Source organism: Carassius gibelio, chromosome B25 (assembly GCF_023724105.1).
Source record: "Carassius gibelio isolate Cgi1373 ecotype wild population from Czech Republic chromosome B25, carGib1.2-hapl.c, whole genome shotgun sequence".
NCBI classification, from domain to species: Eukaryota; Metazoa; Chordata; class Actinopteri; order Cypriniformes; family Cyprinidae; genus Carassius; species Carassius gibelio.
In genome coordinates, this window is record NC_068420.1 from 18,457,087 (window position 1) to 18,469,651 (window position 12,565).

The window sequence follows — 12,565 nt, forward strand, 5'->3', positions numbered from 1 at the left end:
GTTGCATGGAAAAAATAAAAGCATATGGGTTTGGAACGACACATGAGGGTGAGTAAATAATGACAGAACTGTCTGTCTCAGGTTAAATGGTATTTTAAAAGATTACATTTGGTGTAATGAATGATTTTGTGTAATTAATAAGTCACACGCTGTGTCGGAAGGAATGACGGAGACTTGAATGATGGAACAATCTTTAATAGAATCCAATATGCAGGGTAACACAGTGAAAGGCTGTTGACACACAAAAATGACATTGTAGACCAGAGAAAGACAGACAGCACAGACTGGGACTTAAATACATAACTAAATAAGGGTAATTAGGACAAGACACACCTGCACCAAATGACTAATCAACAAGAGGGAGAAACTGGGTCACAGGGAGCACATGGGAAGAAAGTCCATAAGCGTGACATATCACCCCCCAACTCCGAAAGGCATATCCTTATTCTGTAGGCTCAGGAGGAGGATGGGCACCCGAGAGGGGACCAACAGATAGAGTCATGGTGGAGCTGACAGAGGTGGAGCCAGGATGGACAAGATAGAGACAGGAGGGGCTTGAAGCAGGTGGAGCCAGGTGGGATCCAGGCCACATACACAGACTCACGGTGGAGCCGATGGAGGGAGGAGTCATGGTGGAGAATGGGCTGCCAACTCCTAGGGGGCGACGGAAGGAGGTGGATCAGGTAGCGGGGGAGCCCGAGGTGGAGATGGAGATCTGTTGAGCCAGGGCATTGGGGAGGATCCGGAGGGCCAAGGCAGAGCATATGGCTCAGGCAGTGGAGGCGGGGTTTCGGAAGGCTGCAGTGGAGCTGGAGTGATAGAGGACTGAGGTGGAGCTGAAGGGAAGGAGGAGCTTGACAGGGACGGAGGGATGAGGTGCAGCCGGATGAGAGGAGTCCTGCTGGCAATGGATAGTTAACAATAGACCAAGGTGGAGCCAGAAGGACAAGGGAGCCCAGCAGAGCCAGTGAACTAATGGGGAGAAAAGGGAGCTAGGAGCCATAGTGGGGGGCTGCTGGGTCGATGTGCCGAGGCAGAGTCTGGAACTCAGAGACTGGAGCCAGAGGCAAGTAGTTTTCCAGCCCGCCAACGATGGAGACTGGCAGACCCACATGCTTACTTCGAACAGATGGTGGGCTGAGGGTGAGCAGAGGGTCTGCCATATGACAGCGGTGGAAGTGGCAAGAGTGAGAGGGTAGGTGGGAATTTTTGAGCCTCCAGGTTCTCAGGAGCAAACGCCCTCCCTGGGGCAAACTTGGGAACGGAAGCCTTTTCTGTGCTGGACTCAGGGACACGAGCCCTCTCGGGCCTAAACTCGGAAAGAGAAGCCCTCTCTGGGACTATTTCAGTAACAAGCACTCTCTGGGCCAATCTTGGAAACGGAAGCCCTTTCTGGGCCAAAATAGGGAACAGGAGCTCTCTTTTGGCTGAGCTCGGGAGCAGAGTCTTTTCTGGGCTGGATGGAGAAACAGGGTCTCTTCTTGGGCTAGACTCGGGATCAGCCGCCCTCCCTAGGCCAGACACGTGAACAGCAGACCTTTCTGTGCTCGATGTGGAAACAGGAGACCTCCCTGGGCTGGATATGGAAACAGGAGCCCTTCTTGGGCTAAATTCGGGACCTGTGGCCCTCCCTGGGCCATACAAAAGAACCGCAGCCCTCTCTGAGTTGGACGTGGAAACAGGAACAGAAGCCCTCTCTGGACTGGAATTGGCAACAGAAGTGAAAGAGGGCTCAGATGAAGGAGAGAGCAAAATTGGCATGTCCGATTATATATCTGCCTCCCAGTCTATTAGGTCCCCTTCAAAGTCCAGCAGTCCCAGAAACACAATAAGCTCACCCTCAGCCATGGTGCAGTGGGCAGAGCTCCTCTCTGCGATCTCTTTCCATGGCTCTTTTCCTCATAGCGGACATTGTAGATGGCTCTTCCACCTGGTCTGACATTACTTGCAGCTCTGGGGTGATCCTCAGCTCTGTCGATCCGCTCGACGATTGGCTGTCTTGCCAATCTCTTGATTGGTTTTTTTCTCTAGTCACATTTGATCTCGCGAGTGTCTGTGAGATCATGTGTCACTGTGAAATCATTCCTTCAGTAATCAAGTGTGTGGTCTCGTGGTCTCGTCAAATTGTCTAATGTTAGCGTTCAGAGGATTATAAAGCTAAAAATCGATAGAATTGTTTTCTTGTCTGTGGTCTCCCATGGTTTTAAAATCTGTAAAGATTAAAAAATCACCTAGTGTGCCAGATTATGCATGACAAAAGATCTATTAAAGCTGCTTTCTACAATTGCTTATCTTTGATTATTGCACCTTTGCAGGATGAGGTCATGACCGGTCATGTCTAGAAAGTAACCATCATTCAGTTAGATTCAGATACTGTTTATTTGGAGTCCAACAGCAACACTAGCCTACACTTAACATTTGCAAATCTAAAGAATGAGGCTTGTCATATAAACACCACGTCATGATCATCTTCATTTAGGTAGGCAAATATAGTAGAGGCCCAACATTTGAGTTCTGGGATTCTACTAATCTACTAAACATGAAAAGAATTACAAAACATTATTATAATGTAAGAATAAAAATATATATGTAGGTCACTATTAGGGTCAAATGAGCTAATTTGTAGCAAATATGTACAAGATACTCTTTTGAACATGATAACATCAATCATCAGATTCTCCACAAACTTGGATATCAAAGATGATGATGCATCTGCCAAAAAATGAATGGAAAAGCTCTGACATCTCAACACAGAAAACATTTTATTCATCAATAAAAGTGTGCGACATCAGAGAGATGTTGACAAATCATTATTTCATGTGAAAGTGGAGATGTTAACGTGAAGGCTGCTAGTTACATGTTTACAAGAGTTTGAGTTAAACCCCATACTTTCAGAAAAAAGGTACAAAAGCTGTCACTGTGGTAGTAATACTTCAAAAGGTAATAACGTACAATTTAGGTACTAATAAGTACAATTTATTTATATATTTGAGGTTCAAAAATGCATCTTTTAGGATACAAAAGTGTATCTTTTGAAAAGGTACAGCCTCAGTGATAGCTTTTGTCAGTTTTTTCTCAAAGTGTAGTGTGTGAAGCTGTTGTGCATCTGCTCCCAAGTGTCTGCTCACATTTTAGTGCATTTTATTTTCCGTTGGAACACTTTTAACGCAGATCGGGCAATGCAAGAAAAGATGCTAAAAGCATCAGGGAAATTCTGTGTAAGCCTTAACATCTAATAAATGATTTACAATCCAACCAGGCAATAAAAAAACATACACTTGCACATGACTGAAACATGTTTGATAAAATGTTTTTTATTGATATTAAAAATGAAAGTACATGAATTGTGCATTTCGGATGTCCTAGCGTGCAGAGGTTAAATCACTTAAAATACACAAAGGCTGCATGGGCTACTGATATTAAACCGTTACCAATGAAAGACAAAAGATCCCTTCATTTTTAGTGCAAAAGGATATGTTTTGCTTACACACCTTTTTCACATGGAAAGTTAAGTAACTAGGAAAGAACAATAGTGGATGTAGTGGATAACAACAGAAAAATGGCAATGTCTTCAGAAATTAGGGATGTTTGAATAATAAAAATAATTATAGTAATTATAATAATTGCACTGCTTCATCACACCTGATATGAATCAGATAAATATAAGATTATCAAGGCAGAGGGATGCACTGCAGGCACTTAGACCTTTAAGTTTCAAGGTACTAAGTGAGACTATAGTATCATTTTATGACCTTAAAGTTGGGACACATCGAATAATCAATACTGACTTCTTGGGCTTGGCTATGAAACTGCAAAAAAGACCTTGTATAGAGTTTTCACATAAATCCGCTGATATTTCCTGAGTATTAGGGTAACTAAGTACGGTAGCCCTTCAACAACTGAGATGAAGATATATGGAGGACTTGAAAAAACACCCCAACCGAAAGGAAATAAGAGGATTTAGGACACTTGTTGTAAGATGGCAAGATCAAGGGGATGTATAAACAGTCCACCCTTTGTGACATCATAATGGATCTTGGTGACATCATATTGGTTTTGTTTATTACTTTGATTTAATGCTGCAGTTCAATTACCCAGCAACAATAGAAATCATTAAACAAGAGACAACAATTTACCATCTTCCGTCAGGCTATTCTCGACCCCAAAAACATGGGTTTCTTTTGTGGATGACCTTAGAGAAGCCAACAAATTATGATATGACTATGAAAATGGCACTAAAGTGGCTAAAACTGTAGTGGGTTGTGTACAATCATGGCATATAGAGAGCGGGTTATCCAGATCCTTTAAGTTAAATACAAGTTTAGTTTTTTTTGTAGTTGTTATTGTTTTTTTATAAACAGAAATCCATTTGGCAGATTAAAAAGCCATGCGGGAGGGAGAGAAAGAGAGAGTCTTCCGAGTATGTGCCTATTTTTGTATTACAACATGCCTAAAAGATCCAGGCTACAGCTGCTGTTAAAATATTGATTTTAAAATAGCTCTGTGGCGAACCAAAAGGAAAAAAAAGAAAACAAATTTTTGGTACAAAGCATCTACAAAAAGCATTTACATGTAAAATGGGTAAAATAAGAGAGCATATAAAATAAAATCCATCAGTTGAGCATCAGTGCTATGTATATTACTGTATTTGGACCGATTTTAATATATCATTCTATAACAAAATAAATAATGCCTTTATACAGTGCCCATATTTGTACTTAAACAAACAAACAAAAAGAAGCTTGGCGGCTCATTACGCAAGATACAGCTCAGACTAAAAGAATATTACATGATGTCCCTGGAAACTAATTATAATATATATTTTCATATTTATTTGATATATATATTTATATATATATTCAAGTATTTGTTTTCAGGCAAAAGCATGTGAATACTACGAATAAAAGTTAAAAATATATGTTAGTTGACATTATTGCGTTTTTTCCCTTTGAATTTATATTTGTGCCTTTTTTTCAGAACTGTAAAATAACGTACAAAAACACAAAGCCTATTTTGCAACAACAACAATGTCACGGTACCAGAAACCAAACTGGGCTTTTTTTCTCTCCTTTTTTTCACTCACGAAAAAGAACATAGAAAATACAAACATCCCACTTTTTCAAGGTCACAATGTCTTCCTGCAGTGCAAAGCAGGGGTTTTGTGCAGCCATGCTCGAAAAGAGACAAGTTCTTCACCTCCAGGGATTCGAACATGATCCCTTCAGCGTCCCCACACTGCCCCTTCCTTTATTGCGACAGCAGAGCTGGGACCCAATGCATACTTCGCATCTTAAGTACACATCTGCATGCAGCAATATCCCTCATGCTCTTGTTTTCTCTTTCCTTAAAACGGAAAGTATAATAAAGTTTCAATGAAAAAAAAAAACGTGCTTTTCAACCCCTTCTCCTTTGAGTCCATTCCCAAAGCTAGCACCATGACATTTTTTGAGCTATGCGTTCATAGTCCATAAAAATAGTGCCTTTTATTTACTTAACAAGAACTTTGACGTAATCCGTGGCGATGTGCAATTCGCAGATTCTTCTCTGCTTTTCATTTGTGATTACAAGGTGCTGGAACAGGAATCTAATTTTTCAACAATTCCTTACAGTGTGGATGTCCCTTTATAGTTACAGGTGCAAACTAATATGTAAAAGGACTAAAAGAGAAATACTTTTGTCTCGAAAGAATGCGGTGGAATGGGTTCTTTCATGCTAGCTCAAGCTGTTCCTAGCGCTCCAATGTCCTCCGAACCAGCGAAACATTTAGCACTCCGCGGCTTCTTCATTCTTTCCTTTGCTTCTTCACCTGAATTGTGTTCCTCTCATTCGTGATGTGCCTTTTTGTTGGTGAACAAACTGCAAGAATAGAAACTGGAAGAGCGTTTGAGCATGTCTGGTGGGGAAGGAAGAAGGGTTGCTGAGGACTGCCACAGAAATGACGTCAGAGAGAAAAAGCTTTGATCCCCTAGTCTTTTTTCATCGACTTTGTGCAAAAAGGATGGGCGGAAGCTTGCTGGGAAGCGTGATGAGAGGCCTGTGGTGGTGCAGTTGCTCTTGGGCCCTGATTCTCTCCACCTGCCGCCTAAAGTTCTTGGCCCGCAGGATTGCGGGGACACCCCTCCGTAGCCTCTGGGCGGCCTTTCGTTGCCACATGTCGTATTTGGAATATTTCACTGTCACATGTTTTCTTGGGACCTCCTGTTACAAGAATAACAATAACGTTAGGAACTGACTATAGAGAAAGGTCAGAGTTCTCACAGATTCTACTGGATGATCTCTAATGAGATTCAAAACCCTATAAAACTCAAACCTCTCAACTAAAACCGTAAATGACTTTGCAGATATTTTGTCATAAATGGCCAAAAATCCTTCAACCACCAAGACAACAACTTGAGCATCCACTTGAATTTCTCTTGCACAATTATCATATTCTTTAGAGAGTTTTTTCATCAGTTACTCACCCTCACTTTTTTTTTCTAATTAATTTTCTTTTTTTAATCCGTACAGTGAAACTCAGTGGGGTTCATTGTTGTTTTGGACCCCATTGACTTTCTTTGTATGGACAAAAAAAATCATTAAAATACTTTCTTTTGTTCTCCACAGAAGAATGTCATAAAGGTTTGGAAGAACATGATGGTGAGGAAATGATGAATTTTGGACAAACAATTCTTAAGCATCTATTAACCATACTAACATAGAGCAAAACTGGAGAATGAGAAGTAGGGGGATAAAGGCAGTTCCATTTGTCCCCAGTGTACAACCATCTAGTCAACAACCAGGCCATTTTGAGAGACTGGTTTTGTAACCCAATCCAAGTGTGTGATGTCAAATCAACAGGAAAATGTCAAACTATGTATGACCTCTTCTATCATATCATTTTCCACTTGGTCAGCAGTTCTGGAGCAATACTTGCTTACTAGTTCCTTACTCTGGCTCACTGTTTTCTTTAACCCACATGCCAGAATGCACAAGTTCAGCAGAAAGAACAGGACGATCAAGATGGTGAACGTCAGAAAGTGCTGGAGAGTTTTTGTTGTTTCTCACGACCAACTTACATGTTTAAATGCGGGCATCACCGGGATGACCTGCAGGGTTGTGGCTGAAACGTCCCTCTCTGACTTGGCTGGTTTAGCGCAGTACTGTTCTAGAAGAGCTAGGTTACAACTGTTAAAACAGCACTCCTCCACAATCCCACGATTTTGAGAACGTCGACTGTTCGACCTGCTAGTTGGTCGACCTGCAGAGATACAAATAAAGATCATGAGTTCAAGACACTTTAGTATTGTTCTGGTTACATTTCAGACAAAATCACTCCATTCTGTCATTATTTACTCACTCTCAATTCTAAACATTTTTTGTCCGGGCAATGAAAGTCACCATTGACACCATTGACTTTTGTTGCAAGGACAGTTCCTCTGTTCCTCAAAGTATCTTGATCTTCAGAAGAAAAAAAAAAGATATGCAGTTTTGGAAGGATATGAGGGTGAGTAAATGTTGACAGATTTTTCTTCTTTTGAGTGAACTATTCTTTAAACTGTTTTGCTGGTCTCGGTTTGCTGGTGAGGGTTTAGATGGACAAGTCAGATGATGGTTAAGTTGGGTTTGGGGCTTTTGTCAAGATGGGAGGATAGCTGACAGACCAGCTAACTCTACTGGAAAGGCTTATTAAACAAGCCTAAGCAGGTTTGCTAGTCTTAAACCTACAAGCCTGGCCAAGTTAATCTGGGTGTCCAACTAGTCATCTAGCCTGGCTAGCTGAAAAGCAAAAATATAACAACAAAAAAAAACATCTAATACCAGCTAACCACCATAAAAGCCACACTGGAAGACCATCTGACCATGTTAAACCAGTTAAGACTAGCAAAATAGCTAGTCCGAACCATCATCGCAAGAAAGAGTTTTGGCTTAAACCGTCTAAACAGCCACCAAACATGCAAACACATTCAACAACCCTACTAACAAGTCAATGTAAATCAAGCTACAGTGGCCTGATTCTATTGTGAAAGCAGATTCATTGTGTTTTGACTGGGATGCATCTGCTGTGTATAATAAAGCCAAAATCATTGGCATAAAATGGAGTCTGTTTATTTGTTTTCTCGTCCGGATTGATCTTGTTATACCATCTAATTGAGCTGTTCGAAATCGGTTTCGAAGAATTTGCCTGCAGCACGATACCAGGAACGGAAGATCGAAAGCCTACAAATAAGCCAGTGAACGATTTGAAGGGCAAAAGTCTTTGCTTCTGTTTGGATTAGTAAATGGTGGATATCCTTTGACCTTGTACTTTGCCAGCTCAGCAGAGATAAAGAGAGCATGAAAGAGAGGAAGGGGGAGGGGTGGAAGAACAGACTTGGCATAAAAGAGTGAAGATACAGGACACAGTAATGGAGGAGAGAAAGCCGGTCCGGGAAAAGGAAGGAACTATTGATTTTCAGTCAAATATTATGCAAACGACTTGTGCTTCTCACAGCTGAGTTCTTGATTGTAGGATGGGAAACACTGAACAAGAGTGGATCTGGTGGATAGAGGGGGAAAAAAATCTGCGCTGGCCCAAATTGGATAATGATCTTTCGGGGTAGTCAGACTTCTGCGGCCAAAAGAACACAAAGGCCTTGTCTGTTTGTCAGTGCTGGCGTGAGGAAGATGTCAAATATTTAAAAAGTAGTGCTCTCGACCCCCTCCATGCATGCGAGAGGTGTACAACCAGCAGATGTATCTGATGTATCGCATTAAATGTATTGGTTAATATCTGTTACAAAAAAAACTAGTAATGAAGCTGTCTCAATCCATCCAGCCGTGTAAGAGAACAAACAACTCTTTTTTTTTTTTTTTTATTGAGTGTAGCCTGGGAACATTTCTGGAGAGGTGAATGGAATGCCACTTGGGTACTATTACTTTCCCTGTCGGAATGTGCAAGTAAACAACCAGGCCATTGTGGCTCGTTTAGCATCCCTTTCATATGCAAGCACAGATATCGTGATAGAATGCGCCCAGTCAGCACAAAATGCCGAGACTTCACTCGTAACTCTGGTCATTCGTGACATACAATTGGCAGGCTTTCCAACTCCTAAGCAAAAGCAAAGAAAATACGATGTGCAAATATACGTACTGAAATAGAATCCTCTGTCTTCACACACAAACTGTAGTGCATCCACCAGCTCTCCGCCACATAACGTTTCAGCTGAAGCCACTTCGAAGGCAGACAGGGTTAAAAAAAGTATGCATATGGGCATTCGAATGGACCAGTACATCTTCATGACCTGCAGAGATAAAAAATTTTAGTTAGTTTAGACAGCTTTAACTTGTGCACATGATTTCAATATATAAAGCTGCCGGTTTTTTTTTTTTTTTTGTTTGTTTATGAAGATGCCATGTATACCCAAACTTAATACTGAACGTTTTCCTTAAGTAACTATTATTAGCTTCCTCAAGGCATTGAATTCAGTAATGCTATCCTTCAGTGTGTGCATGCATTGCCATTGATTTTTCAATGATATGCTTGATTACATGCTCAAAATGTTTGTCAATGTACAGTATGGAAAAGCATGTCTATCTGACCTGGAAAGCATGCATTATAGTCCACAACAGGCATTTTGTCAAAGTAGGCTATAAAATGCACTATTTGTGCAATGTAATGCAAGAGAAAAGGCTATATATCTGCTGATCAATAATACTAAACATTTTCAACAACATTGCAGTGTTGTTGGTCAGATCTTGAGAAACTGTCATTTGTAGATTGTGGATCTCTCCTATGCAGTTCTTAATACATTCTGAGAATTTGTATGCATGCATGACCTTCAGCTTTTTCAATTATGCATGTCATTTTTAACCGTAAACATGATGCTTTAAGGTAAACCTGCAGATCAATTATCCTCAACATCGTCCGCAGGTATCTGTCATTTGTTCCTCCATGCAACAAATTCGCAAATGCAATTCTACAGATACAATGGAATTCAACATGCATGCATCGACTTTTTGATTATCTGCTTAACGTTTGAAGATGAATTGTTATCCAAGAGCTTGTATCTCCTCCTTTACACTCTTACACAACGTTCAACAAGTTGCAAGACAAGACTGCTCAAAGTACCCAGCTTATTCCTCACAGCTCAGCATATCATTCCCTTAAATCCAGCTCATTTAAACTGCTGTCGCCCCCTTGTGTAATTCCTTTCTCCTGTGCGCGTATCCAGAATAAAGTGCCAAGTCAGTTTGTAATTGGAAAGCGCTTTCCAAAATACACACTTGTAGCAAAGCAGCTTTGCAGAAATGCATAGGGTCAATGTTTACATGCCTTATAGACCTTCTTAAGAAGTTCAGCGCTGTCAAACTGTAATCAATTTAGAGTGACAAAAACATCTCCAATGCATTACGCGAACCGCTCGTGCAAGAGAAAATGCGTCTAAAAAGCGTTTCCGATCATGTCAGTTTCTGATTTTTAAAATAGTATTCTATTCTATTTTTTTTTTTAAGGTTGTAAATATGACTTTCTTTACCTTATTTGTGACACTGTTTGTTCTCAAGCAAGTATGGCAAAAAGAATTATGTTTTAGATGGTCCTCCATGTCAACCTAAAAAAAAAAAAAAAAGAAAAAAAAAAAAGAAAAGAAAATGCTGTGCTGTTGTATTTGGTTAAGAAGGTCGGTTTAGTTTCCACAGTTGGTGCTAAGATGGTGTGTGGAGCTGTCCCAAAAATCAGGCGACAGGCAAAAGTTCTCTGAGAGAAGTATTATATACCCAAACCCGCCCCTTGACACCCCCTCCACCCCCCGCCCCTCAGGCGCGCATGTCCGCGAGAGGTAACACTCGACGCGGTCAGTCAACCTCCAGCAGTCCGGACGAGTTCCCTGCTGCTGTTTTCCAAGAATTCCAGATCACAAAAAGGTGAATGAGCATTACAGAATATGTCATAACACCTTGTTTAAAATGTGCAACATGTTCTGTGCGTTTCTAAAATGTTGCCACGTCAAGTAAGTTCCTTAAATGATTTGAACAATGTACAGTATTCAACCCAAATCATAAATAAATACATGTGCGATTAAAACAGGAAATAAACAGGAAAATAAGTAATACTGTAAAATAAAATCAAAAATGGAATTAAATAAAAAGTGAAATATTTCAGAAATGCACACGTCATCAATATCAGTGTATTATCAGCGTGTGTGGGCTAACTAGCAGAGTTCCTGACAGGACAGTCGATGTGTAAAATGTTAGAATGGAAAGTGCCCCGGATGATAAGAAGAGAAGATGAAACGCTTCCTGCCGTCATTTCCTCTGATATCCACCTGCCTTATCGATCCTCACGCGAATGGTGGCTGTAATGATGCTAATTCACTTTACAGGCTGAACGTTCAGAGCACTGAGAGGATCATGAAGAATTAGCTGGACTTGAATTGAACTTAAACCGTTTTGATTGAATTACTTGGAAATGTTATCCATCACCTGGCAAAGCAATAAGGGCCATTATTTGATGCAGATGTTATTCTTCATGGACAATAGTCTCCATCTGATATGAAATGCAGGGCCAGTATGTCTACTACTGCCTTACTAGAACACCTCTTACAATTGTTTTAAATCAGCATTATCATGTGATCAATAAATGCATGCATATATATATATATATATATATATATATATATATATATATATATATATATATATATATATATATATATGCTACAGTCAATTAAATTGTTAGTCGTTTTGAATGCCATTGCATTAAGATTTCATTGGCTGTTTTTAAGATATGCATTTTATTAAAACATGTGCCTGGATCTGTAATGAATATTTGATGAAAACTCATTTTAGGACTAGAAATCTGAAATAAAATGGCATTTTAAATGGATTAGCAGCTCCTTTTTCCAAACCAAAGCTGGTTTTGCTGCTAAATAGCGTGAAGTCTGTGAGAAATTATAGAAATTGCAAAAGGGTGACTCCTTTTTGTGTGAAAATGGCGCCTCTGCTGGTAAAAAAAAAACAGAGGGTTCTGCTGCTGGCATGAATTATCAATGCACTATGTTACTGGAAGCACCATTATAAAGACATTAAACCCCTCTTCCTCTGTCTCCTATTATCCATCAGATGAGGGAAGCAGGAAACCCAAAAGATCTGTAGGGCCTTGCAATAAATCATTCACAGCATTTTCATCTTAGTCACATTGCCACGTACAATAATGGATAGAACTACCCGTGATACAGGACCAAGCAGTCCAGCACAAATCATGACAGGCCATCGATAAAAAGCTCAGGAGACTTTGTGAAGGCTACAGCCGGCATTATCGAATAATTAGCATGAATAGCTTTTGGTTTTAAACTCAAGTGACCTCAGTTTAATGGTTAAAATGATGTAAACTACAATCATCAGGAATGTCTCAGTCTTAGTTAGAGGAATATCCTACACCTACTGATTTACTACGTGACGTATTCCACTGTGGGATTCTTTCCGTCGTCGTAAAATGTATTTAGTGGTCGGTTGCGTATTCGAATGGCAGATCTTTCCCGCTAACTAGATCCAAAATCTGAATCCTCATCCCATTCCTAACCTCATGACATGACCCTTACAAAAGCCC

General features: G+C 40.3%; 1 protein-coding gene across 1 annotated transcript; it reads right to left on the reverse strand.

Moving 5' to 3' along the window:
* Positions 1 to 3,298: 3,298 nt before the first annotated feature.
* Positions 3,299 to 10,703, reverse strand: LOC128014447 (insulin-like growth factor II). The gene is made up of 4 exons (XM_052598026.1): positions 10,494 to 10,703; positions 9,110 to 9,260; positions 7,056 to 7,237; positions 3,299 to 6,198 (listed from the first exon to the last, which is right to left on the reverse strand). Exons 1-4 carry the CDS (start codon positions 10,560 to 10,562, stop codon positions 5,977 to 5,979), a joined length of 624 nt encoding a protein of 207 aa, XP_052453986.1. The 5' UTR covers positions 10,563 to 10,703; the 3' UTR covers positions 3,299 to 5,976.
* Positions 10,704 to 12,565: the final 1,862 nt, after the last annotated feature.